The sequence below is a fragment of the Bos mutus genome, chromosome 5, assembly GCF_027580195.1.
Source record: "Bos mutus isolate GX-2022 chromosome 5, NWIPB_WYAK_1.1, whole genome shotgun sequence".
NCBI lineage: Eukaryota > Metazoa > Chordata > Mammalia > Artiodactyla > Bovidae > Bos > Bos mutus.
This window is the reverse complement of record NC_091621.1, coordinates 100,765,104-100,792,245: the sequence shown is the minus strand read 5'-3', so window position 1 is coordinate 100,792,245 and position 27,142 is coordinate 100,765,104. Positions and strand designations below refer to the sequence as shown.

The 27,142-nt window shown below is 55.5% G+C and overlaps 2 protein-coding genes across 2 annotated transcripts in view; one reads left to right on the top strand and one right to left on the bottom strand.

Annotated features, from left to right (window-relative positions):
• Positions 1 to 358: 358 nt before the first annotated feature.
• On the bottom strand, positions 359 to 22,982 carry MLC1 (modulator of VRAC current 1). The gene is made up of 12 exons (XM_070371409.1): positions 22,753 to 22,982; positions 21,824 to 22,066; positions 20,427 to 20,516; positions 19,161 to 19,214; positions 18,809 to 18,910; positions 11,913 to 12,011; positions 11,484 to 11,555; positions 10,520 to 10,636; positions 9,108 to 9,164; positions 8,459 to 8,581; positions 3,082 to 3,243; positions 359 to 1,667 (listed from the first exon to the last, which is right to left on the bottom strand). The coding sequence occupies exons 2-12, from the start codon at positions 22,001 to 22,003 to the stop codon at positions 1,587 to 1,589; spliced, it is 1,137 nt and encodes a 378-aa protein (XP_070227510.1). The 5' UTR covers positions 22,004 to 22,066; positions 22,753 to 22,982; the 3' UTR covers positions 359 to 1,586.
• Positions 22,271 to 27,142, top strand: part of MOV10L1 (Mov10 like RNA helicase 1) — a 68,247-nt gene continuing 63,375 nt past the window's right edge. The window contains 2 exon segments of the mRNA XM_014480859.2: positions 22,271 to 22,336; positions 26,529 to 26,685. Of these exon segments, the coding sequence (XP_014336345.2) occupies positions 22,271 to 22,336; positions 26,529 to 26,685 (223 nt within the window).

Genomic DNA, 27,142 nt, shown 5'->3' with positions numbered 1-27,142 from the left:
TTGTAGAGGGAGGGGTGAATAGGAAAGATCCACCTACCCCATCTGTGCCTTCCTTCTGGTAACGTTCCAAAATCTAGATGTCATCTGTATTTGGTTTAAACATCTTTATTTTGCATTTAACTTCCCGAGATAACCCAAAAGCGAGGCTCTGTGCCCATTCTGTGGGGGAGGGGGGTCTCGGGGGAGGCGCCAGTGCCTTTCCAGTCTCCAGCCATCCCACTTGCAGACTGGCTCAGGGCTATGGTAAATAATGAATTAAAAGCACCGCACCCCCGCCCCATGCTTTACCTCAGCTGTTTCAGAACCTGGGCACAGAGATGTGGGGTGACCCAAAGTGAAACAGGCCACTGGCCACAACGACGTGTTAGCGTTTATTGCTCAGGCAGTGCTACATTATATCACACACAAACATACACCGACAGACAGGACCGCTGCTGCTGCTGCTGCTGCTGCTGCTAAGTCGCTTCAGTCGTGTCCGTGTCCGACTCTGCAGCTTTAAACCCCACTTGTGTGAATGTTCCGAGCTCTCTCTGAAGGGAGAAGTGCCTGTGTCCAGCCCCCAGGCGCTCACTCCAGCTATCAGGCTCCCAACTTTCTGGCCCCCTAGAGACATCCGTGTCACCCACACTATCCCTGTGGCTCTCACCCAGCCTGAGGAACTGGGAAGGGGAGGTGGCCCCCACAGGCTGCATGTGGGTGGGGTCTGCTTGTGTGCAGACAGCCCCTCAGTGCTCCTGTGCTTGTTTGGGGACTTGACCAAGGCCTGTGTCTGCCCGGCCTGCCTGGGACACAAGGCACGGGGATGCGGCCTGTCCATCTTCAGGGCTGTGGACAGTGGCCCATGCGGGGAACACTGAGCTGCCGCAGTGGTCAGGGTGGACTTCCGTGTGGTTGACAAGAGGCTTCAGGACAAGAGCACCCTGACCACCACTGAGCTGGGTCTCTACTGGCTGCACAGGACAGCCCAACATGGACCAGGGCCCTTCCGGAAGAACTGGGTTTAAGTGTAAAAAGAGGTCAGAGACACAGGCCCGTGGGTTTCTCATGGGGACACCGCGGGTTGAGTGGGGGCTGCCCACGTCTGCAGCTCTGAAGGTGCAGCCCCGTGGGCTCTGCGGGCAGGCAGGAAGCAGCTCTGCCCCCTCGGGGGGAAATCGAGGCTTGGCAGGCTGCCCTCCTCGCCTAGAGGATAGGAAGCGCGGAGACGGGTAAGGCCCACGCAGGGCGGGGCACACAGCAGGTGCAAAGCAAAGCAGGGCAGGGAGGGCAAGCACAGTGCAGCGAGCACACCAGCAGCCTGGAGCCCAGGGCTGCCCAGGGGTCAGCACTGGCAGGGTTCGGCTCTGGCCCGGCCCTTCCTCACCAGGGGCCCCGTGCCGCGGCTCCTGTGGTCAGGCCACCTCGGCAGCAGTGAACTGAACCCCCCTCAGTAAGCACAAAGCAGTCAACGTTTGCCTATTTCAAACTTAAACCACAGAAACGAGAAGACTCCACCTTGAACCCGGCCCCGCAGGAAGGCGAGGGGTGGGTGGGGCTGCAGCTCGGAGGCAGTAGCGTCAGGCCACCCTGCCTCGCGGCCCGGGCAGTCACTGGGCCATCTGCACCACAACGGCTCTCCACGCTTTTTCCTTGTCGAACTCCTTCAGGGAGCTTCTGGGCACCTGCAACTGAGACAGGACAGCATATTTGTCTGGGGCCGCCCAGCTCCGTGCAGGAAGCAGGGGCGGCCCCTCGCCCCTCGCCGGCCCCTCCACTCTCCCAGACGTCCCCCACCTGCGTTCTCTGCAGGGGCTGGGCTGGCACCCACACCTGCCTGAGGCCTCTTCCTGCACACCCACATCCTGCACCCGGCAGAGCAGCCTCGGCACACAGTAGGTGCTCAGTAAGTGCTGTGGACGGGCAATGATACTTTCCAGGGCGCAGCGGTAAGTCCCGCCAGCTCTTCCTGGGGGAGGAGACAGATGCCCCCACCACCTTGAGGCTGGACTTGGCCCTGGAGGCTGTGAAGGCAGCTCCAGGGCCGTGACCCCTGGGAGGGAGGGCATCTGAAGCAGCCAGTGGTCACCAGACAGGGCGGACGGCTGCCCAGATCAGCCCTCCTGAGCCCCAGAACCGGCAGTTCTGGAACCACCTGGGAGGACCCACTGGCTTGACACTGCACCTTGACGTCCTGATATGGAACCAGGTGGACCTCACGTGGGACCCGGGACACAGTCGTCCCTGTGAGAGACTGACCACAGCCACGTGAAAAGGTCAACCAAACGATACCACCCGAGGAGCACCCAGGGGATGAAGATGGGGGGCTGGCGGCGCTGGGCATGTCCAGGAGATGCTGTGCAGAGCGCAGGGCAGCCCCCACTCGACTTGTGTGTCCCCATGAGAAACCCACAGGCCTGTGTTTCTGACCTCTTTTTACACTTAAACCCAGTTTTTCTGGAAGGGCCCTGGTCCCTGCTGGGCTGTGCTGCACAGCCAGTAAGCAGGGTGGGCCCAGGTGGCAGCCGGGCAGGAGGCGTGTCTGGTCCACCCAGAGTGGCCTCCCCAGGTGCCCAGAGCATGATGCCACCTGGGGGACAGTGGCCGGGTGTGCCCAGCAAAAGCCGCAGCAGACAGCACCCAGGGAGGAGTGTTCATGTGTGGGGAAGAGGGGCGGGGCCCAGGTGGAGCGCAGCGGCTGTGAGCCTGGCGGAAGGGCCACTGGGAGTCTCCAGAGCCCCCGCCTTGGGCCCTGGATGCACATCTGCCGGGGACGGGGCAGGCTCCCCTTCCTGTCCGGCTGCTGGAGGGAGAGCCCTGTGATCCCTGAAGATGTTTGCCAAGTTCTCAGCTCATTTACAAGAGTAAAACTGGAAGCATTCACTCCATAGTATCTTTTCAGAAACGGATTTGTGTTTGCCTGGCTGGCTTAAAAAGTGTATAAACGTATTATTGCACCTTTTCAAGATTTTTCTTTGTTTTAAAGAGAAAGTGACCCAACAGGTCCTGAAAGAAGTCAGCCTGGGTGGCATCGCTTTGCCCAGGGTCCCAGGAGGGCAGGCCACCCCCTCCCCTCCCCTCCAGATGGGCTCAGAGGCCCCTCACCTCCCCGGCCGCCGGGCGCTCCTGCGGGCTGGGCGGTGCACCCGCGGTGTCCCAGGACGCGCCCGCCTTGAAGCGCACGCACTGGATGATGGTGGCCGTGTTGAGGCCCGCCTGCAGCAGCAGCTCCAGCATCAGCAGCAGCAGCAGCGCGTCATAGGATTGCTGGGGGCAAGAGGTGAGCAGGAGACCGGGGCAGAGGGCGGGCGGGATGGCAGGCCGCACGCCCTGCTCCTCAGCTGCCCCCCACCCACTGCGTGGCCCCTCAGCTGGGAGGCTCCCGGAGCAGAGACCCCGAGGCCTGCGGTGGAGGGTTTCAGCTTCCCGTTCCTCGGGGGCCCTACTGTGTCCCCAGTGGGGGCAGTGATCACTGTCTCAGTGAGCCAGAGCTGAGGAGCTCAGTTGTGGTCTGAGCTCTGTCATCCTGGACTTAACGAAAGACCTGCACAAACATGACCCACAGGCAGCTGGGCCCCCGATGGTGCTGCCCGGCTCGTCTTCCAGGCCCCCCAGCAGGTCCAGAAAGGAGCCGCTGAAACCATCTGTGGCCTCCCGGAGAGTGCCCAGTGAGGCAAAGGCAAGTTCTGTGTGAGACGCCAGTGGAAGCCCAGAGCTGGAGGAAAAACAGGGACACGGGCTTCAAAGAAAGACCGGCAGACCAGCTCCAGCAGAAGCTGGGGGGCCTGTACTGACTACTGGGAGATGGCGTCTGCCCGGGACCACAGGAGTGGGGGGTGGCACGCCTTGGAGAAGGGGCTGCCACCAATACGGAGGGAGCCCCAGGGTCTGTAAAGACACCCACAGACCACTGGCTCCCTCCTCACACTGCAGGGTGACCTTCTAGCCTCAGAAACGCAAAGCAACCAAACATTAAGACAAAGAAAAAATACTCAACATCTCTTGTTAACCTGCACACTTACGAGTGAGTCCAGCTTTTTTAAGAATGCAACACTGTGTTTTCTTGAGTCAGGCAGGGCGATTCTAAAATTCACACAGGAACCTGCTGGTAGTCCAGTGGTTAACAGTCTGCCTCCCAATGCAGAGGACGTGGGATTGATCCCTGCATGGGGAGCTAAGATCCCACCTGCCGCAGGGCAACTCAGCCCAAGTGCCACAACCACTGAGTCTGCACTTGAGAGCCCGCATGCCCCAACGAGACAGAGACGCACGGGCTGCAAGGAAGGATCCCACACGCTGTACCGAGACCTGACGCCGTTCAAAATGAATAAATGCTTCTTAAAAATCTAAAAGATAAAGTTCATATAAAAGAACAAACCATGACAGAAGCGAGGAAGCCCTGAAATGCAGGGCAGTCAGCATCAAGCCAGCAAGGTCCTGACGCCCTGGTGCCAACCTCTGGGGTGGGCAGAGTGGCACAGATTGGCTGCGAGAGGACAGTCAGGGCAGAAAGAGACCCAGACAGAAGCTCAGAGTCTCAGACGACTGAGAAAAAAAGGGGCTTTTAAAAGGGGCTGAACCTTTTATTCACGGACAAGCCAGTCGAGTAAAGTCCGACTGGGCCCACTCCTCGCGCCAAGCTCCAGGTTAGACTCCAGCAGAAACACGAGTGTGAGCGTTCCTAATTGTGACTCAAAATCCAGAAGCAACGGAGGAAAACATGGACAGATTTAACTGTGTAAAACACCAACAAAACTTCCACACGAGACAGATCACAGCAAGCAGAATGAACAGCTGCCTAGCTGAGGCCGCTGTTTGCATCTTCCGTGTCTGACAGAGGGCTGGGCTTCCTGTGTTGACAGCGTCAGCAAAGCCCGCAGGAAATGGGCAGGAGACACAGGCGGAGCTGTAGGAGGAAGACAGTGCCTAGGACAGAGGAAAGGGTCTCAGCGACCCGCATTCACATGCGTGCTTTGGCCCCCCAAGGCTCCAGCTCTCAGCCGTGTCACAGGCGCCGGGGGACACGCCTCCCGGGCTGCGGGGGACAGGTGCTCTCATACCGCTGGTGGAGGGAAAACAGGAGCCTCCCAGTGGGTTTGCCAACATCCAACTCAATGCACCTGTCCTCTGGGTGATGAGGAAGCACCGGGATGAATCAAGTTTAAAAAAAGAAAGGCAAGGTGCAGAGGTACGATCAGCGTGGCCTGTTCCTCAGGAAGGAAGGAAACGAAAGACACACACGCTGCCTGTGGGAGCAGTGGGAGGCCGCGGGCGGGAGCGCAGCCCTCTGAGTTTGCCTTCGGGTTGATTTGACTTTTGAACCATGTAAAAGTTTTATACATTCAAAAGTCCTAACAAGAGGGAAAAAAGCATCAAAGCCCCACACTGAATACAAACAGAAACCATCAACCGTGGCTGTGCAGCAGGGCCACCCAGAGAGGGTTCCTTCCCAGAGCGAGCGGGTGCGGAGCCGTCAGCTGGCCCAGCAGGTGCGGCTGGCGGGAACGGCCGTCACCGGAGCACGTGTGTGCGTGGTCAGACAAAGGGGGCAGTAAGATGGGCTCGATAAAGGACAGAAATGGTAGGGACCTAACAGAAGCAGAAGATAGTAAGAAGAGGTGGCAAGAATACACAGAAGAACTGTACAAAAAAGAGCTCCACGACCCAGATAATCACGATGGCGTGATCACTCACCTAGAGCCAGACATCCTGGAATGTGAAGCCAAGTGGGCCTTAGAAAGCATCACTACGAACAAAGTTAGTGGAGGTGATGGAATTCCAGTTGAGCTATTTCAAATCCTGAAAGATGATGCTGTGAAAGTGCTGCACTCAATATGCCAGCAAATTTGGAAAACTCAGCAGTGGCCACAGGACTGGAAAAGGTCAGTTCTCATTCCAATCCCAAAGAAAGGCAATGCCAAAGAATGCTCAAACTACCGCACAATTGCACTCATCTCACACGCTAGCAAAGTAATGCTCAAAATTCTCCAAGCCAGGCTTCAGCAATATGTGAACCGTGAACTTCCAGATGTTCAAGCTGGTTTTAGAAAAGGCAGAGGAACCAGAGATCAAATTGCCAACATCAGCTGGATTATGGAAAAAGCAACAGAGTTCCAGAAAAACATCTACTTCTGCTTTATTGACTATGCCAAAGCCTTTGACTGTGTGGATCAAAATAAACTGTGGAAAATTCTGAGAGATGGGAATACCAGACCACCTGACCTGCCTCTTGACAAACCTGTATGCAGGTCAGGAAACAACAGTTAGAACTGGACATGGAACAACAGACTGGTTCCAAATAGGAAAAGGAGTTCGTCAAGGCTGTATATTGTCACCCTGCTTATTTAACTTATATGCAGAGTACATCATGAGAAACGCTGGGCTGGAAAAAGCACAAGCTGGAATCAAGATTGCCAGGAGAAATATCAATAACCTCAGATATGCAGATGACACCACCCTTATGGCAGAAAGTGAAGAGGAACTCAAAAGCCTCTTGATGAAGGTGAAAGAGGAGAGTGAAAAAGTTGGCTTAAAGCTCAACATTCAGAAAACGAAGATCATGGCGTTCGGTCCCATCACTTCATGGGAAATAGGTGGGGAAACAGTGGAAACAGTGTCAGACTTTATTTTTGGGGGCTCCAAAATCACTACAGATGGTGACTGCAGCCATGAAATTAAAAGACACTTACTCCTTGGAAGGAAAGTTATGACCAACCTAGATAGCATATTCAAAAGCAGAGACATTACTTTGCCAACAAACGTCTGTCTAGTCAAGGCTATTTTTCCAGTGGTCATGTATGGATGTGAGAGTTGGACTGTGAAGAAAGCTGAGCGCCAAAGAATTGATGCTTTTGAACTGTGGTGTTGGAGAAGACTCTTGAAAGTCCCTTGGACTGCAAGGAGATCCAACCAGTCCATTCTGAAGGAGATCAGTCCTGTGTGTTCATTGGAAGGAATGATGCTAAAGCTGAAACTCCAGTACTTTGGCCACCTCATGCGAAGAGTTGACTCATTGGAAAAGACTGTGATGCTGGGAGGGCTTGGGGGCAGGAGGAGAAGGGGACGGCAGAGGATGAGATGGCTGGATGGCATCACCGACTCGATGGACGTGAGTCTGAGTGAACTCTGGGAGTTGGTGCTGGACAGGGAGGCCTGGCGTGCTGTGATTCATGGGGTCAAAAAGAGTCGGACACGACTGAGCGACTGAACTGAACTGAACTGAACTGAACCACAGTCAATGAATTGAACTGAACCACAGTCAGTGCTATCAGGAAACAAGGTCTCTGTACTAAGAGAAAAATAAGGCAAATATAAAACAGCAAAGGCTGGGGGAACACTAGCATGTAAAATTTTGAATTGGAGGTAGCAATATACATTCAGGATCTGTAAGTACACACATTTCTCAGCTCTGTCCACTGACCGGGCTTAGGAGTGATGATACCCCCGCAGGAATGGGTACACGGCTCCCCTCCCAGGGCGAGGGCGAGTTGGGGTGGGGGCCAGATCAGGTGAGCCGGGCCATCTCGAGCGTCTGCCAGGAGAGGCTGATGGGCTGGCATCTGGGAGCCCAGAGAACAGGGACGCAGTGCTCTGTGGACAGTGGCCAGCGCACGTCCCCCGGGGGCGGGGGCGGGTTCTTGGGCAGACACAGATGCACACAGCCCGGCCCCATCCGGGACCCAGGCAGCGGGCTGCCAGCAGCGCTGACCCACAGGCGCCTGCGCTGGGACTTCTTCCTTCACGGGGCTGCAGCTCCCGGGAAGCCCACCGGCTGCCGCTGCAAATGGACCAGCCCGGGGAGCGGCGTCTGCCCCAGATCTGAAGACACCAGAGTGCAAGGGTGAGCCTCGCTGCTCTGAGAACCGCCGCCCTCAGAGCGTCTTCTCGGGGCAGTCCGAGGGGATGCTGTGCTATTAGGTGGTACGCCGGCCGCCTCAGCCGCACAGGGACTGGCCTTACTGCTGACGTGCAGAGGATCGAAGGCCAAGGGTGACTTCAAGCATCTGTCACTCCCTTTCAGATGCTTCCAGAAAATGATGCCGTGTGTGCTCTTCCCACCCGTCACCACACACACACACGGACACACACGGACACACACGGACACACACGTAAACCACCAGAGAACCTCAGTGCTGCCTGCGTTAACCTTCCAACTCTTCTGATATGTTTGAAATTTCTCATAACACTGTCTTACTGCGATCATCCAGGGCATCTGAGACTAACCTTGCCTGATGCCTGAGCCTATGGGGGGACACTGGACCCCCAAGAATCCCCTTAAAGAGGAGGTTCTTGCTCCCTTCAGCTTACGCAGGAACCAATGGGGTCTCTCATGAGACTGGATGAATGTGACTCTAAAACACAAATGAACGTACAAAGGGCTGAGAAAATGAGACACGCCTGTGAAGGCAGGCGTTCCCGACATGGGCAGCAGCTCAGCGGCACCGCGTCTCTGAGGGTTTAGTCAAAATAAAAGCACGCAGACCTTGAAGGCTGGTGGGTAGTCTTTGAAAACATCCATGATTCTCATGATGCTGAAGGACAGGTACCCAGAGGCTGTGAACAGCAGCGGGGCCGCCAGGCTGCAGACGGCGATCAGCACCTCCACCTGGCGGGAAGCAGAGCGGGCGCGGGGAGGCCGGCGCCCGCCAGCGTGAATCAGGACTCCGCACGGGTCTGGGCTGCAGGGGCGTCTGCTGAGCCTCTGTACTCAGTGTGCCCCTTCTCAACTGACGCACAATTCACTCTGTTCATAAAACAGCACTTAATGATCTATGGCCTCCTCCCCATGCCCTCCAAACTGTTCCTCTGACTTCCCAAAACAAGCCACGCAGCCCCAGGAGTCGGCAGAGCTCGGACGCTCACGCCTCAGGGCATTCAGACTGGATTCCGAAAGCATCGGCGGTGTTCAACATCCACGCTGGGGCAGAATGCTGCATCTGCTGAGTCCCAGGAACCTCTCCTGACCCTCACGCCAGACCTGCCGTGGCTGCTTATTTCCACAGACAGGCCACCCGCGAACAGTCGCCCAGCCCTCCTGCAGGCCCTGCAGACGCCCCTCGGTGCTCGCCCCAACCCCGCGCTGGCCAGCAAGTTGCTCAGGAGGTCCCTGGGCCCAGCCGGGTGTCACCTACCAGAGACCTGCTGGGACACTCCGCCGTCACGTGACTGGCAATGGCGCTTGGGAAACACTAAGAGAGGAGGAAGGAGAAGGCTTCAGAGCTGACAGCCCGAGTCCGGCCCCACGCATGCCCTCCCATGCTCATTCAGGCCGTCGAGGCAGCTGGGAAAGCCGGCTGCTTGGGGCTGGAGGGCGGAGGCTCCCTGCGCCCCGCTGCTCAGCGCCACAGAGGCTGGGGGCCCCGCCAGACACCGTGCGCCTGTGTCCTGCTCCCTCCCAACTCAGCGTTGGCCGGGGCTGTGGCAGGGACTCAACCGCTGCGTGCAAGGCAGGGTCTGCGTCCGGCTGCAGTCGCGCCCGCTATGTCCAGGTCCAGCTGGGTCTGCTCGCGGCTCAGGGTCCAGGTGAGGACAGAGCTTCGTGCTTCTCTCTGCGGGGAGCCCTCGGCTGGCCCTTGCCTAGGCCTCGTCCGTGGCGTTTCTGGGCCGTGAGCAGGGTGGGCTGCAGGCGGCTCGGCTAGGCTGTCAGACTCGGGCCCTGGAGACACTGCCACCGCACACCATGCCTCGACCACCGGGGTGCCTCCACCGGCCAGCGTCCCTGCCGCTTTGTTAGTAATAAAGGCCTGTTCTACTCATTTGAAGGAGCCAGGACCCAGGCAGGGGGAAGTTCAGGGGCAGAACTTCCTCGAGGCCACCAACCCCCGGGCCCACCTTCTGGACATCCAGCCACCCCACCAGGCGCCGGTGCCCTCGCCGTCCCTGCCCACATGGCCTGCTGAGCCCAGGTGTGCCCAAGCCCCAGCCAGCTGTCCGCGCGGCCACAGAGGAGAAGGCAGTGCCCGCACACCCGGTGTGGGAGCACAGGGCGCAGGGGACTATGCGGCTGGGGCGTCACGCGACGTGGGCAGACTCGGGGCTCGGGGGACCCCGGTGACTGCCCCAAGCCGACGGGGATCCCCGCACCCTGGCACAGCACAGCCGCAGGGTGGCCGGGCTGGGGGCCAGGTGCTCCACAGGGTGCTTTCCGGTTTCAGTGGCGGACAGCATTAAATTACGTGAGTCGACTGAGACTTGCTTATAAAAGGATGAGAGTCCCCGTCTACAACAGCGACCAAGCAGCGAGCACTTGCCAAGCTGAGCCTTTACTGTAGCTGCAGCCAGTGTGAAATAATACGTGTGTATTTCACTTCAAAATGTGAGACAATGTGAATGCTGTACATTATAAAATTATATAAAACAACAAGCATTTTCCTGGAAAAACAATACAAAAACATATAAAACAGCTAAGCCAACAGGCTGACTCGTTACTCCTGGGTCCCAAACAGCCAGGGTGCTCCTGGCCCTCCCACCGTGACCCTGCCTGACCGCCCGAAACTGAGCTCAGAGGCTGGCCACCCCCACAGGCAGCACCCGGCCTACTCACAGCCACTAAGACCCAGAAGAACGTGACCGAGAAGTGTGGTCCCGAGACGGTGTCGTCCACGTTCAGAGCAATGACCCCTCCGAGGATGGCGGAGACCCCTGCAACCACCTCGATGACCTGGGGGCAGACAGACAGCGAGAGTCAGCATCACCTGTCGGGGGGGGGGGTGGCTCCCCAGGGCCCCAGGAGGCGGGTGGGGAGGCTCCCGTGAGCTCTGGGCCGAGGAGCAGGGCGCCCCCCCATGCAGTGACATGGAGGATAATCTCCAAAGGAATACTGAAAATGCGCATTCCAACCCAAATTTGTGGGAAAAGGAAGGAGGAATCTTCCACCAATTAAAAGGAAAGTGGAAAAAGGCACAGAAAATAGGAAAAAGATGGAGAAATGCATAAATACGAAGGTGGCAGGAATTGTGCTCTGGGTGACCTGGCTCCGTCCACACGGCCCCTACATGCTGCACAGAGACCACCCAGACGTGAGGACAGAAAGGGCTGGAAGGAGGGGAAGACGCGGTGGCAGACAGTGACGAGAGGCAACTCACGAGATAACGACACCACTGTTCCGGCAGGAGCCGTGACTATGGAGAGTTGCTTGTAATGGTTTAAAAAAAGGCGGGGGGTGGGGGGACAGGCAGAAGGAAGGGATTCTAAAGTTGTGTCTACTAAAAACCAGGCTCCAGAGCTCCATGATGAAAAGCTACAGAATTACAGAGTCAGATCCATAATCTGCACTCAGGTTGGGAGGTTTTTAACAGACCTTTCAGTAATAGAACAAATGGACTAAAAGACTTTGGAAAGGGCTTAAAACACAATTAACATGTGATTTATGGACACGCTGCGAGAGTAACGTGCACTGCCGACCAGCACGGTGCCTGTGGCCGTGGACATGCCCATCCTGCATTTATCGCCTACTCCCCAACCCCCCCACTCCGTGAAACAAAGTAGAAGGGAAAAGCCTTTCTTACAGAGTAGGATTTCAGGACCCGAGCAGGAAACGTCACTTCATATAGAACACTGCTGCTCTCAGAGACGGAACCCTGTAAAGAAACAACCCCATTACAGGGGCGGCCATGTCCAGGCCATCGCTCCAGGATGGTCTGAAATGAGAGTTTCTGGGCGATGCTCCTGGATCTTTAGGCTTGAAAGCAGAAACTCAAACACGGACTTCCTCTGTGCACATGGAAACGTGTGATTGCTGAAGGCCCAGTTTACAAGGTGACACTTCAGGTGGACGTGGGCTCTGTCGGTGGCACTACTCGGGGCGGGGAAGGTACTTGGGCAGCACCAGGTGAGGGAGGAGATGGTCTGCATCGCTCTGGTTGCCTCCCCGGGGCCATCGACCCCTCGCTCTGCGGCTGGGTCTGTCTTGCAGCCGTGCCACAGGCTGGACCCACCTTCTGCTTGCAAGGCGCCTCGCTGGACCGTGCAGAGATGATCACCGTGGCCGCCATGAAGAGCTCCAGCAGAAGCAGCAGGATCAGATTGAAGTTGATCTGCCCAAGGAAAACATGCACGTTTATAAAACTGGCTTCTCCACTTTATCCAGTAAACACAGACGGTCCCATGAAGGGGCTTAGTGGCCTCTTCGAAGTCTGGACAACATTTCCTGTCCAAAGTCAGATACCAGGCAAGTCTTTTCTTTCTTGGATGTGGATTTTTGTTCTTAAACCACTGTTGGCTCACAGGCTGGAACTGACCTTGGGCTGTAGTCTGCCAACCCTGACCTCAAGCTTCCTTGGCAGTTGGTCCCTCCTGGGGATTTACCCTAAAGGAATGAAAACCTACATTCACACCAGAGCCTGCCCATGTTTACAGCACTTCTGAGTGTAGCTGCCTCAAGTGGAAAACACCAGGCTGGTGGGGGTCACAGGGCTGACCCACATCCTGACTGCTGGCGGTTACAAGAATCCACGCCTGTGCTTAAATTCACACAATACACAACAACTCAATTTAACTGTGTGATATAAAACCATAACATCTACTACTGTGGGCAAGAATCCCTTAGAAGAAATGGAGTAGCCCTCATAGTCAACAAAAGAGTCCGAAATGCAGTACTTGGATGCAATCTCAAAAACGACAGAATGATCTCTGTTCGTTTCCAAGATAAACCATTCAGTATCACAGTAATCCAAGTCTATGCCCCAACCAGTAATGCTGAAGCAGCTGAAGTTGAACGGTCATATGAAGACCTACAAGACCTTCTAGAACTAACACCCAAAAAAGATGTCCTTTTCATTATAGGGGGCTGGAATGCAAAAGTAGGAAGTCAAGAGATACCTGGAGTAACCCTTGCAGTAAAGTGATGTACTCAATATCCCAGAAAATTTGGAAAACTCAAGAGTGGCTATAGGACTGGAAAAGGTCAGTTTTCATTCCAATCCCAAAGAAAGGCAATGCCAAAGAATGCTCAAACTACTGAACAATTGCACTCATCTTACACGCTAGCAAAGTAACGACCAAATCCTCCAAGCCAGGCTTCAACAGTATGTGAACCGTGAACTTCCAGATGTTAAAGCTGGATTGAGAAAAGGCAGGGGAACCAGAGACCAAATTGCCAACATCTGTTGGATCATCGAAAAAGCAAGAGAGTTCCAGAAAAACATCTGTTTCTGCTTTATTGACTATGCCAAAGCCTTTGACTGTGTGGATCACAACAAACTGTGGAACATTCTTCAAGAAATGGGAATACCAGACCACCTTACCTACCTCCTGAGAAATCTGTATGCAGGTCAAGAAGCAACAGTTAGAACTGGACAGGAAACAACAGACTGGTTCCAAATCGGGAAAGGAGTACATCAAGACAGTATATTGTCATCCTGCTTATTTATATATGCAGAGTACATCATGCGAAATGCCGAGCTGGATGAAACACAAGCTGGAATCAAGATTGCTGGGAGAAATATGAATAACCTCAGATATGCTGATGACACCACCCTTATGGCAGAAAGCAAAGAGGAACTGAAGAGCCACTTCATGAAAGTGAAAGAGGAGAGGGAAAAAGTTGGCTTAAAGCTCAACATTCAGAAAACGAAGATCACGGCATCTGGTCCCATCACTTCATGGCAAATAGATGGGGAAACAGTGGAAACAGTGGCTGACTTTATTTTTACGGGCTCCAAAATCACTGCAGATGGTGATGTTAGCCATGAAATTAAAAGACGCTTACTCCTTGGAAGGAAAGTTATGACCAACATAGGCAGCATATTAAAAAGCAGAGACAAAAAGCAAAAAGAAAACAAACAAACAAAAAGCAACAAAAAAAAGAAGGAAAACACAAAAAACAAACAAGATAAATAAATAAATAAATAAATTTTAAAAAGGCAGAGACATTATTTTGCCAACAAAGGTCCGTCTAGTGAAGGCTGTGGTTTTTCCAGTGGTCATATGGATGTAAGAGGTGGACTGTGAAGAAAGCTGAGCGCTGAAGAATTGATGCTTTTGAACTGGGGTGTTGGACAAGACTCTTGAGAGTCCCTTGGACTGCAAAGAGATCCAACCAGTTCTAAAGGATATCAGTCCTGAATATTCATTGGAAGGACTGGTGTTGAAGCTGAAACTCCAATACTTTGGCCACCTGATGTGAAGAGCTGACTCATTTGAAAAGACTCTGATGCTGGGAAAGACTGGGGGCAGGAGGAGAAGGGGACGACAGAGGATGAGATGGTTGGATGGCATCACCGACACAGTGGCCATGGGTTTGAGTGAACACTGGGAGTTGGTGATGGACAGGGAGGCCTGGTGTGCTGCGGTCCATGGGGTCGCAAAGAGTCATATACGGCTGAGTGACCGGACTGAACTGAACTGAACTGGGAGTTGGTGATGGACAGGTGATGTGCTGAAGTCCATGGGGTCGCAAAGAGTCATATACGGCTGAGCGACTGGACTGAACTGACAAAACCAAGTAACCAGGAATTCCCTGGAGGTCAGGGATTAGGACTTGGCACTTTCAGTGCCCGGGCCTGAGTTCGGTCCTTTTTTTCTTTTGTGCTCTTCTGGGTCTTCCCTGCTGTGTGCGCTTTCTCTAGTGGAGTCAAGAGGGGGCGCTCTAGCTGTGGCGCTCAGACTTCTCGTTGCGCCGGCCTCTCGTCGCGGCTCTCGGGCTCTACACACGCAGGCTCAGTCGTTGTGGCGCACAGACTGCGCTGCCCCGCGGCAGACACAAAACTGTAATAATGAAAGATGTCCCCTCCCCAGCAGTCATCACGGAGATGACTTTACAGGTGAGTTCGATCAGACTTTCCAGAAGCAGCGACTTCTCAGCGAGTCAAGATGTTGCAAAAAGCAAAAAAGAGGCAAGAGCTTCTGCGTTCATTTTATGAGACAGGAAAACCTTGGTTCTAAAACCAGACAAAGGAACCGTAGGCCCATTTCACTCATGAATGAGTGATGAGCAGCCGTAACCACCAGACGGCTGGTCGGCCCATCACAACACTGAAAATGGTAAAGCCAGTCTCAGGAAGGAAGTCTCAACACCAGAAAAATTAGTGCATTTAATAAACTGAATGAGGCAGAGCACCTCAGTAAGTTCAAGAGCAAGCACCGCATGTTTGTATTTTTAAAATAAAGAACTTAGAGCAAACCAGGACTTGAAGACAAGGTTTCAACTTGGTGAAAGTTACGTAGAAACACTTAGTGGAGGGACTGCCCTAGTGGGCCAGTGGCTAAGAGGCCGCCTTCCAAGGAAGGGGACGTGGGTTCGATCCCCAGTTGGGGCACTAAACTGCCACGTGCCGTGGGGCAGCCACGCCCACGCCCATGATGACCGAGCCCTCAAGGCCACTAGCGAGCCGGCAGGCAGCACAGCCAAAGGAGAAAAAGAAGAAACTTCATGGCAACTTTAGATCCAGCCATTTAAAACCAGGAAAAAGACAGAAAGGCCCAAGGTGCCAGAAGTCCTGGCCAAAGCTATGAAGACAAAGGAACTGGAGGGGAGCCTGGGCAGGGCGTTTAAACTGCTCTGTGTGGGTGACACAGAGACTACACAGCGCAACCAGCTCAACCAACAGGAAAGCTCGGAGGACACGAGTCCAGCAACGCTTCTGGACACAAAGTCCCCCTAAGAGAATCCATTTCTAAAAATGGCTACAATTTCAACAAAGGCTAAATGAACACATGCCATCAGTTGGTCTGACAGCATAAGACGCTGTCGCTGGGCAACGGGATAAAGGACACCCGGGAATGCCCTGCACTGCGCATGCAAATCCTTTGTCTCTAACACTCGAAAATGAAGGAAAAAAAGGAATATCAGAAGCTTCTCTGTGCACTAGGAACAACCCATCTAAAAATGTAATTTTAAAGAAGATACCATTCATACTAGCAACACACCCGTGAATTATGTAGGGACTGTCTAATACAGGAACATTCCAGCTCTTATAAAAGGCAGATGCTGTGAGGGCGGAGACAGCCTGTGCCCCTGGTGGGTGACATCACACAACAAAGCTGTCAGTTCTTACAAGGTTACTCTATAAACTTCAACTAATCGCAATAGAATCCCAGCTGTACTTCTTGAGGAACTCAGAACACTTATCCTCTAATATATTTGAAATGAGAGCGGTCGACTTTGAAGAAGGAAGACAACTGAAGTCATGAAGCCACACTGACAAGCCTGGCTTCGCCTCGGCCGCCAAGCAGCTGGTGGGGGTGGGGGTTGGGGTGGGGCTGACACTCGTGGGGCAGCCCGAGCTGCTGACCACGGAGAGACCCAACTCAGGACAAGCCGAGGACGGGAGCAGCCAGCAGACAGAAAGGAAGTCCAGGAGGGCACACGCCTGGGAAGAGGGCTCAGAAGTGGCAGGGATCAGAGGGTGACCTGCGGCAACTGGAAGCCACACCACAGTCATCAGATGGGACAAGGGAGTGGCTGGAGATGCCAAGTGCAGGGAAGGCTGTGGGACCGGGCAGCCTCCGGCCGTAGGGAGGATGGACCCGTGGTGTCCTGGGCTTGGCTGTGTCAGGTGGGTTCACGGCTCCCCTGGGCATCCAAGGAGCCCACGGAGATGTGCCACGTTGGCCTCGTTTGCTGAGGGGAGAGTTGGAGGCCATGGAGCCGGGCCCTTCTCTAAAGAAGGCAGTGCCCAGAAGGATGCAGAGCAGCATGGGCGGGGAGTGCGGGGACGGAGGCAGCAGAGGCTCTGCTGGAGCCCCGCATGGCTTCCCCCTGGGGAGGGGCAAGTCCAGCTAATGCTCGACAGGGAGAAGGGGGAGGGGAGCAGCCTCTCCACCCTGGTGGCCTCAAGGTGGGGCTTTAGAGTTTCCTGTTTCACTGTACGTGACCCTGTTTGGAGACTGGGGGTCCCGACCTCGTGGTCCTGGGGTCCTTCCGTGTGTTCAGGTGTCTGAGCTTCACATCCTCCACGTGGCCTGGGTGGACCTTGGAGGTGCAGGAGCCCGTGGGTCTGGTTAACGGTGGGCTCTGGGGCCCAGACCTCGGTGGGGGGATGCTGCGGCCCAGCCCGGGGGAGGCTACCAGGTAGGAGGACAATGTGTGTGCGAAGCTTCGCACGACTTCAGTCTCTTCATCCACTCTGTGTGGGGGCACCGTCCTGGGTGATGGATACTGGATTATTTTCTGGTCTGGGATTTCTGCCACCATCAACAGGGCTGCTAGGAGCACGCTGCGGGGTCACCCGTGTGTGTGTCTTTGAGGTTTGTCCCTCTTCCGAAAGGACCTGAAAATTCCAGGCCTTTGCCAAGAGTCTGCAGCAGCAGTAGGAGTTGCAGGATGTAAGGGAGGCACCCTGGGCCCTTGCCTGACCAGTGCGGGACACGGCTTCTCCTGTGGCTTCAGCAGACCTCCTCTGACGACGGGTGGGCCTCGGCTCAGCTGCCCGTCGGCATGGTGGTTTCCTGCCAGTAAGCTCCTGGTGCAGTCGCCTACAGCCCAGGACGTTCTCCCAAGGCTCCTCACGGTGCCCTGGAGCCAGCCGCTCTGACAGAACCTGTCCCCTTCCTTACAGCGTGGGCTCCTGTGTCTGCGGGACAACTGGCTGGGCCTTGTGGTGGGTGGGTGCCAGGGCCAAAGCCGAGTGGATCACAGCTGTGCGCCAAGCCTGGGACGGCCACACCCCCGACTGCTTGGGCTGGCCGGACGCAGGCGCTCTCCTCTCGTGCCAGGGCAGCTGTGCGGTGGCGGGGAGACCCCCACCTGAACTTCATGGGGGCTCCGCCCCAGCCCTTGGGTACCACCTGGACCTGCTGGGGCCTGCCTGTGGGCGGACTTGCTCTGGGCCCACAGGCTGGCGATCCCTCCACACAGGGTTTCCTTAGTGAAGAAGCATCGCTTATCAGTGAGGCTTTGTGGCTTCTTACAAACAGTCTCCAGACCTTCTGCTGCATTTATGCCTAGGAACCTGATACTGTATTTCATAAGTAATGCCTGCATTTCAGTAACATTTTCAACAATATCTGTTTCTGGCACAAATAATCGTTTTACGTGGATTTTCACATCCAACAACCCTGCTTCGTGCACTTAACGATCAAATGTCAAGAAAGCAGAGAATCGTCTCCTGCAGAACAGGCAGCAGACAGGCTCCTATCAGACCCGAGCGTCTGTCATCTTCCTGCCCAGACGCCTGGCTGGGGCGTCTCTGGCCACCACACCCTTTCCGATCTTAACGCGTTCACTGTCACACACAGAGCGGCGTCTCTAGTCAGGTCCTGTCTCCTAGAGACTCTTCTCTGCTTCCTTGTGACTTAAATCACGAGGCCCTTCCATTTTCTCAGCAGAACATAAAGTAATGACGGGGCTTTAGTCAGCAGCGTCACACGCTCAACGAAATACACCATTACGTGCTGCTAATGTTTAAGACCCTGTTTAAGAGTCACTGGGAAAGACCCTGAGGCGGGGAAAGACCGAAGGCGGGAAGAGAAGGAGACGACAGAGGATGAGATGGCTGGATGGCATCACCGACTCAACGGACATGAGTCTGAGCAAGCTCCGGGAGTTGGTGATGGACAGGGAGGCCTGGCGTGCTGCAGTCCATGGGGCTGCAAAGAGTCGGACACGACTTTGCGACGGAACTGAACTGACCGTTCAAGAACTGTCGTGAAAGAGATACAAAAAATCAGTGAATCCATCCACTGACACCAATGAAAGCATCGAAGACAGTTCTTTTCTTCAGAAGCTTAGGCGGGATTCCCAGACTCAAGACCATGGTACACATCCCTACATAACTGCCCAGCAGACAGCTCGCCAACACTTGCTCCAGGCCAACGGGGCTGAGCAGACTCAGCAGGACCGAGCCTCGGCACCTGTGACCGTGGGAGACTGTATGGCTCTTTGCGGACTCACGTCTACTGCTGACGGGTTCAGGACAAGCTTACAGCCGAACCAGATGAGGCAGCTGGTGGTGACGGCAAATGTGGACACGAACAGTATCTGGAAGTGGGGGATCTGGAAGACAAGACGGGAGGCTTTCCTTCACCTCTGTGACGTTCAACCTCACTCCTGGGCACGGGCCACCCATCCCGAGGACAGGCACTTAGCATCAGCAGCGGTGCTTGTGAGCTCGGCCCGTCTGCCCTCAAGGGGGAAGGAAGAAGGCGGGGCCCCAAGGGCAGCCTGGGCCCGTCCCCCCAGCATGCCCTCCCATTGGGGCCTCCGATGCCGCCCTCAAGCTGTGCAGACGAAAGGCTGGACTCACCGCGCTAACATTTCTCCTCGAGACAGCGAAGCTCACGATGGCTGAGGGGATGCACTGAAAAGAGAGAGTGGGTGAGCATCCCGCTGGCCGCTCTGTGTCCTGAAGACCTGCAGGGCCCGAGGCGTGTCCCCTCTGCCCAGGGGTCTCGCTTGAAGCTGGAGGGTTCTGGGTCTTTTGAAATAATTCTTCTGGAAACAGCTTTAATTGTTCTGATGACGGAAAGACCCCTGAAGGTGAAGACTGTCCCAGCCAGACGCGCCTGGAGCAGATGGAGTTTCCTATCACCCGAGACCAGGTGCGGCTTGCTAGGAATTACCCAGGAGACCCCGAGCCCCTTGGGGTCCTTGTCGGGGGCCCCCACTGCGCCCTCCCAGGAGCCGAGGACAATGAAGAGGGGAGCCTGGGCGGCAGGGAGGGGCTGGGGGCAGCCTGAGCCTCGGCAGTCAGGTCAGTGTCGCTGCAGCCCCGGGACCCAGACCTCGGAGGGAGCAGCGGGGGCAGAGCCTGGCAGGAGGTGGATGGGGGCTGGGCCAGGGGAGGAGCCAGGGGGACGTGACCCGCCCCCACCCTGTCATCCCTGACGATTCTGCTGGGACATCTGTCTAGGTCAGTGTGGCCCTGGAGCCATCTGGGTCAGAGGTCAGAGATCACTGTGACCCCCAACCAGGGCTACTCCAGTGGTGAAGAGCAAGGGCCACCTAGGAGGTTCTAGAGAGAAGGGCAGCAGGTGAGTGCAATTCTTTCAACGGGTTTTCTTTAAGAGAGCAGAGGCTGGGTGCCCTGCGTGGGTACAGGGTAAGGAAATGTCGGTCTCGAGTTTTCAGACACTTGGGAGTGCTGACGGCTAGAGCAGGGAGCAGGTGGGCGAGGCCCCCCCCCCAAGACCCCAGGGAACATGTCCTGTGCTCGAGCTGGCTGGGGTCACTGGTTGTTTCTCTGTGTGGACCAGTAGCTCCCCTGGGCCTCAGCACTCTGAGTCCAGAGCAGGCACAAGCTCTGGGGCGGGCAGGTGCAGCCCCCAAACCACGGAGGGGGTTCCCTGCCGGCTCGTGGGACGGCCCAGAGCAGCACGCAGCCGCCTGTGAGAAATCAAAGGGCCACTTCTCACCCCGGAGTTGGTGGAGGAAGGCAGGCTTGCTTCATTCATCCATTTCAGAAGTGACAGAAGCCAAAGTATACAGAGAGTTTTTTGAATGAGAAGTGAGCAACAGCAATGCGTCAATCTCAGAGTCAAGAACTCGGTGCTGACGGAGGACCGCTACTCACCGAGCCCGCAGCACAGCGTAGGTAGTCCATCTCCAAAGGAAACACGTTCCCCAGGTAGAGAGAGAACCCCGAGGTCACGAGCAGGCAGCCCTGCAGGACGGCACGAGCGCAGGCGGCGGCAGCTGGCCGGGGGCTCAGCTGCTGCACAGCAGCCCTCTGTCCACATCGTAACTGCCCAACAGCAACACCCACGCCTGGATCCCACTGGGCCTGACTGCCTCCTGAAGGACAACAGCTGCCCACCCTCCGCAGGCTCAGGCCGTGGGCCTCAACGCTCACTAGGGGGATGGGAGACTCTGTCAAAACTGAAAGCAAGAAGCTGTGGTGCCACTTCCCAGACAATGCCTTCACCTCAATGTGTGCAGTGGGCCTGGGGCCAGAGCCCCGCGCACAACCCCATCTTGCTCAAGGAGGCGGAGGTGGAAATTCACCCCACAGGGAAGGCTGTGGGATGGAGGTCTCGGGCAGAGGTCTCTCAGACCCGGGGTCTGGGTGGGGGGCCTCGTGCACCGTGGAGTGGGAGCACGGGGCCTGAGGGTGTGGGGACAGAGGGGACCTCGGTGCACCCCCAAGGGAGGAGCAGACAGCAGGCCCACGCGCTGCGGCCGAGGGCACAGAGCCCCGGCCCCTGCGAACGGGAGGAGGCTGACCAGCTGCCAGTGTCCACACGGGGGCGGGGAAAGGAGACTCCTCTGGGACACACGTAGCGGGGGGTTCCAGTCTCAGTGGGGCAGGGTCACAGTGTAGGGGGAGGGCAGGCAGGACCACTGGGGTGCTACAGGGCCGGACTGTCGGGCCTGGGCCCAGGGAGGGGAAGGGCCCAGCCTGGATCCTGGGTCTTGGCCTGGGCACACGGAGCCCCAAGGTCCTGCCCACAGAAGAGCTAGGGCCAGCAGCCAGCCCAGGTGGCCGTGCTCACTCAGGGCAAAATGGCTCTTTCCGTCATCCAAGTGCCTACGCAAGCCGTCAGAAAAGAGCTGTCCCAGGGCCCCAGGCAAGGTCCGCTGGGCCTGCCCCCAGCTCCCTGCTGGCCCTGCCCTTCCGGCCCCTCGGTCTTCACTATCCCATGGCCCTGGCCTCCTGCCTCAGGACCCCATTCTGCTTTTCACCCTGCCAGAGGCCCGTCCTAAGAGCGGAGCCCCTCCTCCCCATCTCCGCAGAGCCCCCAGGAGGTGACGGTCGTGCAGGCCACCCTAGCCCAACAGGTGACCTGGCCGATGGGCAGCATGGGCCCCAGACTGTCCCAACCCAGCCGGGACACAAGGCAGCCACCAGGGAAAGAATCCAAAGCACACAAGCAAGCGAGCACGTCACATCCGTGAGGCTCTCAGACGCAGCAGCAACCTGGGCCCTGGGAGCCTCATGCAGGCAGGGGACCCTTGGCGGGGAGCACTCACCCCCATCAGCACGGAGAAGACCCATGTCTTGCGGCTGAAGCACGGGGGCAGCCTCGACGACAGCTGAAGGTCGCCGGGCTTGGTGTCCAGGGCGTAGCCAGCGGCGTCTGGCCTCCCCCGCTCCAGCGGGGGCATCCGGTCGTACGCCAGGCCCTCCCGGCACTGCTCCTCACGGGCCATGAGCGGCCGGGGCCAAGGCTGGTGTGAGCAGCCGCAGCACAGCACTCACCACGCAGCCCCGTCCTTATTTGCGATAAGGTTACAGATTACACTCTGATCACTCTGTAAAACCTCCCAAAGAAGTGATTTTTAGTAAATACTTGTTTTGGGCTTCCCTGACAGCTCACTGGTAAAGAGTCCACATGCCAGTGCAGGAGGCACGGGTCTAACCCCTGGTCCGGAAAGACCTCACATGCCAAGGGGCAGTTATGCCCATGCGCCACACCCATGGAGCCTGTGCGCCCCAACAAGGGCAGTCACTGCAACGAGAAGCCCACACACCGCAGCTACAGAGTAGACTCCACGGCCACAACTAGAAAAAAGCCTGTGCAGCAACAAAGACCCAGCACAGCCAAGAATAAATTTTTTAAAAAGTATTTTAAAACTTTTTAAATATTTGCTTTCAAGTTGTTTTCAAAAAAAGAAACATCATATGTATGGAAGTACTGTGAATTTGAAGAAAACAAGCACTTAATTTCGCAAGTGAATAGAATCACTCTCCCAGTAAAACCACCCTGACCAGTCCAGATTCATGGAGGGACTTAGGCGCCTTGCTGAACTGGGGCTCCCCGGCCAACATCTCACTGTCCACTGGCAGCTGCATCCACAAATCCCCTGATGTGCCGGTTACCCTGGGTCTAGGGTGGCGACCAGACAAGAGATCACAGACGTACCCGACCCGAGGGGCTCCCAGCTGTCCACGCACTTACCTCCGTGGTGATTCTGGCGGTGGGAGCACCGGTCTCTGGGTGACAGGCTCCTGTTACTGAGTCACTGTGCCTTGGCGTCCAGTGAGAACTATTCACAGACGGAACAAAAGCCCGGCAGAACTGCACTTAAGCCAGGGAAGCAGGACTGCTTCCTGAATTTCAATGAGGGCATGAAGCGAGGGATCCTGGAAGGTTCTCGGTGGTTGTGTAACTGCTGGCCCAGAGTTCCACTCCGTCCTGTGCCAACCCGCCAGGAGCAGGGGGGCCTCTTCTGGTTCACTTGTGGCAGACAGGTTGTGGGCACCAGAGTGGGCCTCTCGGGAGAAAGAGCATGCCCGAGTGCAGAACTGTACCAAGCTCAGGATCCTAGAAGGCTGGACAGCAGAGTGCTTGACTCTTTTATAAACAAGCACGGTTTTATCCAATGTCTTACTCTCCGTCCTTTCTAGAAACCCTTTTTCATCCCTGCCATCACAAGAGGAAGACTCTTCACAAGGTCACACACAATGCTATTTGTGCTCCACGTGGCTGGCCTGGCCCTTAAACTGTTTGAGATTCTGATCCAAGGGTTCCTGTGAGCCATGCGGGTCCTGCTGTGCCCTTTACTTCTGCTCACCACGGAGAGAGAAAGGACGGGCATGCATTTTACCCAAACTCTGGTTGTTACTATTCAGTCACTCAGTCATGTCTGACTCTTTGCAACCCCAAGGACTGCAGCACGCCAGGCTTCCCTGTCCTTCACTATCTCAAGGAGTTTGCTCAAATTCATGTCCATTGAGTTGGTGATGCCATCCAACCATCTCATCCTCTGTGGCCCCCTTCTCCTCCTGCCCTCAATCTTTCCCAGCATCAGGGTCATCAACCTGGTCAGAAGCTGCAAAGTATCAACACTCCTCACTGTCCTTCGGCCTTCCCTATTTGCCATTGCTTGTGAACTTCACATACGGTCAGTGCGCTCCAGAACAAAAACCACAGTCACAGAAAACTAACCCAAATGATCACATGGACCACAGCCTTGTGTAACTCAATGAAGCCATGAGCCGTGCTGTGCAGGGCCACCCAAGACGGACCGGGTCATGGTGGAGAGTTCTGACAAAACATGGCCCACTAGAGGAGGGAACAGCAAACCACATCAGTGCTTGTGCCTTGAGAACCCACGAAGAGCACGAAAAGACAAAAGGTTATGACGTCTGAAGTTGAGCCCCCAGGTCAGTCGGTACACAGAGACTCCAGTGACCCACAATCACAACATCAGTCTCTTGTATTCTCAGGAGCCAAAGCATTCCACAGAGCTGGCCCCTCAGACCACAAGCCCACATCACGCCCAAGCAAAGGCTTCAGTTTCCCATCATGGGATGCTCAGTGTCTTAGTTTTTCAACCAATCAAAAAGTATTAGAGTTAATTTTCACAAACTGTGAGGTCAAGAAGGGATTTTAAACATTGAAAACCTCCCAAACCTCTTTAGTGACTGCCTTCTAAAGCAGTAAGTGCAATTAGCAGGGAGACTGTCAACCACTGGAACTCTTCGCTTCTCTCCTTGCTTGAAGAAGAGTATTATGCAGGTTTCATCATGTCTGTGCATTTCCAAAGTTGTGGAAACACAAATAAGCAGTCTGGAATTAGAGATGGTGGGACAAACACCCCCCAAGCGTCCTGGGAAGAACTTCCCCATCTCCAGCAGCAACACCAGTCTCTAGAACAGCTCCATCCCTCGCACGAACTCTGTCCCTAAAGTGCTCTCTCCCACTCTGTGCTGCCGAGGCCCTGCTCATGGTTCAACATTCACCCCGCCATCCAGCGCACACTTGCAGGATGGGCAGGACAGGCCACAGCCCTTCCCATGTGGAGTCCACAGCCTAATGCGGGACAGGCACACAGTGGGTAAAGGGGTGCGTTCTATGGGGACGCAATTGACTTCCTCTGTGATGGCAAGTAAGTCCAGGGAGGGCGTGGGGGGCTACTCGGGAGAGTTAGGGTAGGCCTCACTGTGGGGGGTGGGCAAGGAGGGCAGGGGAGCAGAGGCACCCCAGGTGCAGAGGCACTGAGGTGGCAAGGCCGGAGGGCGGTGGGCACAGGGACCCTGTGGGGCAAGGTGCAGGTAAGGTGCCCAGGCATGAGGCACCTGAGGACGTGGAGACAGCCGTGGCTCGGACTCTGAGATGCACTTGCTGGGCAGAAGAGTGAACATCCACCCGGGTGGAGCACAGGCCATGGGACAGCAGGTGAGAGCAGGTGCTGGTGGGACAGAGGGGGAGCTGTGGGCGTGGTGAGAAGCCACCAGATTCTTGATAGACTGAAAAGTCAAGCGGACCTGCCCTCTGAATGACGCGAGATGAGGGGAGCAGGAGTTCAGGGGACTGGAAGGTTCCTGGCCTGAGAGGTGCAGCTGCCTCACCTGAGACAGAAAACAGAGATCAGGAGTTTTGTTCACCAAACAACTCAGCCACAAGCCCATGTTCTGCGACAAGAGAAGCCATCGCAATGAGAAGCCTGCTTGCCGCAACTAGAGAAAGCCAAAGCAAATCAACAAAGACCCAGCTCAGTCAAAAATACACAAAAACTTTGTAAAAAATTGTATATGCAACTAATTGGCACTTCAAGTAATATATGGTCTTAAATGCTTATGTTAAAAATGAAGAAAGTTCCATTCCAAAATTCAGTATCTAATTTTCCAACTTAAAAAGTTAGAAAAGCACAAATCAAACTAGAAGAAGGGGGAGGAAAGGGGAAGAGGAGTGGAAGGGGGACAAGGAGGAGGAAGAGATGGCAGGAAATAATGAATAGAAAAAAGTCAGTGAAACCAAAAGGTATTTTTTGAAAAGATAAATAAAATTGATAAACATGTAGCTAGACCAATGAAGACAAACAAGAGGACAGACATTAACTGCCAAAGTCAGGAATGAAGGATGGTTCATTACAGTGGATCACAGAGACAGTAAAAGGATAGTAAGGAAATACCATGAACAAATTGTGCCAGCAATTTGACACATTGGCTAAAGCGGACAAATCCCTTAAAATTACCAAAGTTTATGCAACATTGCTGAATATTGGTAACAGCCCTTTAACCAATACAAAAGTTGAATTCGTTAAAACAGATATACAATATGTGTTTGATAGGCCACGAGGCAGGCTGTTTCAGTTAGCACAGAGTTCAAGCCAAATTAGGTATAAGCCCGGAGGACTGCCGCACATCTCAATAAATGAAAAATTCCTCATCACTCAGGCACAAAATTACCAAGCTGGATCAACACACAAAACAGATAATACACCATGATCAAGTTGAGTTTCCTAGGAAAGCAGGGTGGTTTAACATTTGAATATTCAATGTAATTCATTCTCATTAACACGCTAAAATAGAAAAACAAGACGTCATTTCACTAGATACAGGAAAAGCATTTGAGAAAACTTCACACCCAAGCACCGTAAGAACTCTCAGAAAAGTGGGCAGAGGGGATTTCTCCAACTTGGTATAGTACATTTGCCAAAGCTACGACTAACAGCACCGAGCAGCCACACGTTCAGCCGGCTCGCGCCCAGGAGGCAAGCACACCAACCTTGCCTGCACGAAGCCTGGACAACCTGCTGCTGGTCCCACCCACCAGCACAGGCATGACGTCACTCCCACAGGGCGCACTAACGGTCGCAACCGCCCACCACTCGCAGCCAGCAGTCTCCGCGTGCGGCACCCCCATTGGCCGAGCTCCACAGACGCCGCAACCCTATTGGCCAAGCTCCAGGGCGCGCTTGCGCGAGCGCGGCAGCGCATTGGCGGCAGGAGCGGCGTGCCGCGTGCGGGGCACGTCAGGCTGCGGCGCTGAGGCGGGGCGGCCTGGCCATGCTGCGCCTCGCGGCCAAGGTGGTTTCCTTCTTCTGGAGGAAGGCGGACTGCCCAGAGGAGGAGGCCGGGCCTCTGGGGCCGGAGCTCGTGGAAGGTGCCTCGCGGGGAGGGCGGGCCGCGCGGCCCCTGAGGCGGCCTGGCCTCACTGGGCGCTGCCCGGGCGGGGCGGCCGGTAACCTAGCAGTAGCCCCGGAGCTCGCGAGGCCTGGTTCCCGCGCCTGCACTGAGGGTGGGGGTGGGGAGTGGCCCGAGCCGGGTCCCAGGTTTGTATTGTCTTCTCCCTCGAAGCTGAGGCTTGTCTTTCGTGGCCATCTCCCCAGCGTAGGATCTGTGTCTCCTTCCCGCTTGCTTTTTTCCGCTGCGAGCGCCCTGACACCAGTCGCTCTGGACAGGTTCCCGCTCTTTCTCTGTCAGTGCCCCAGCAGTTGTGTGCTGTGACGGCTCTGGAAAGGGTGACCCCGGTTCTCCTAAACTGCCCTTTTACTCCCATGGGGTCTTGCTCTTCTCCAGATTGTTTTCGAACCCCTTTCCTGAAGTCCAGGCAGTACTTC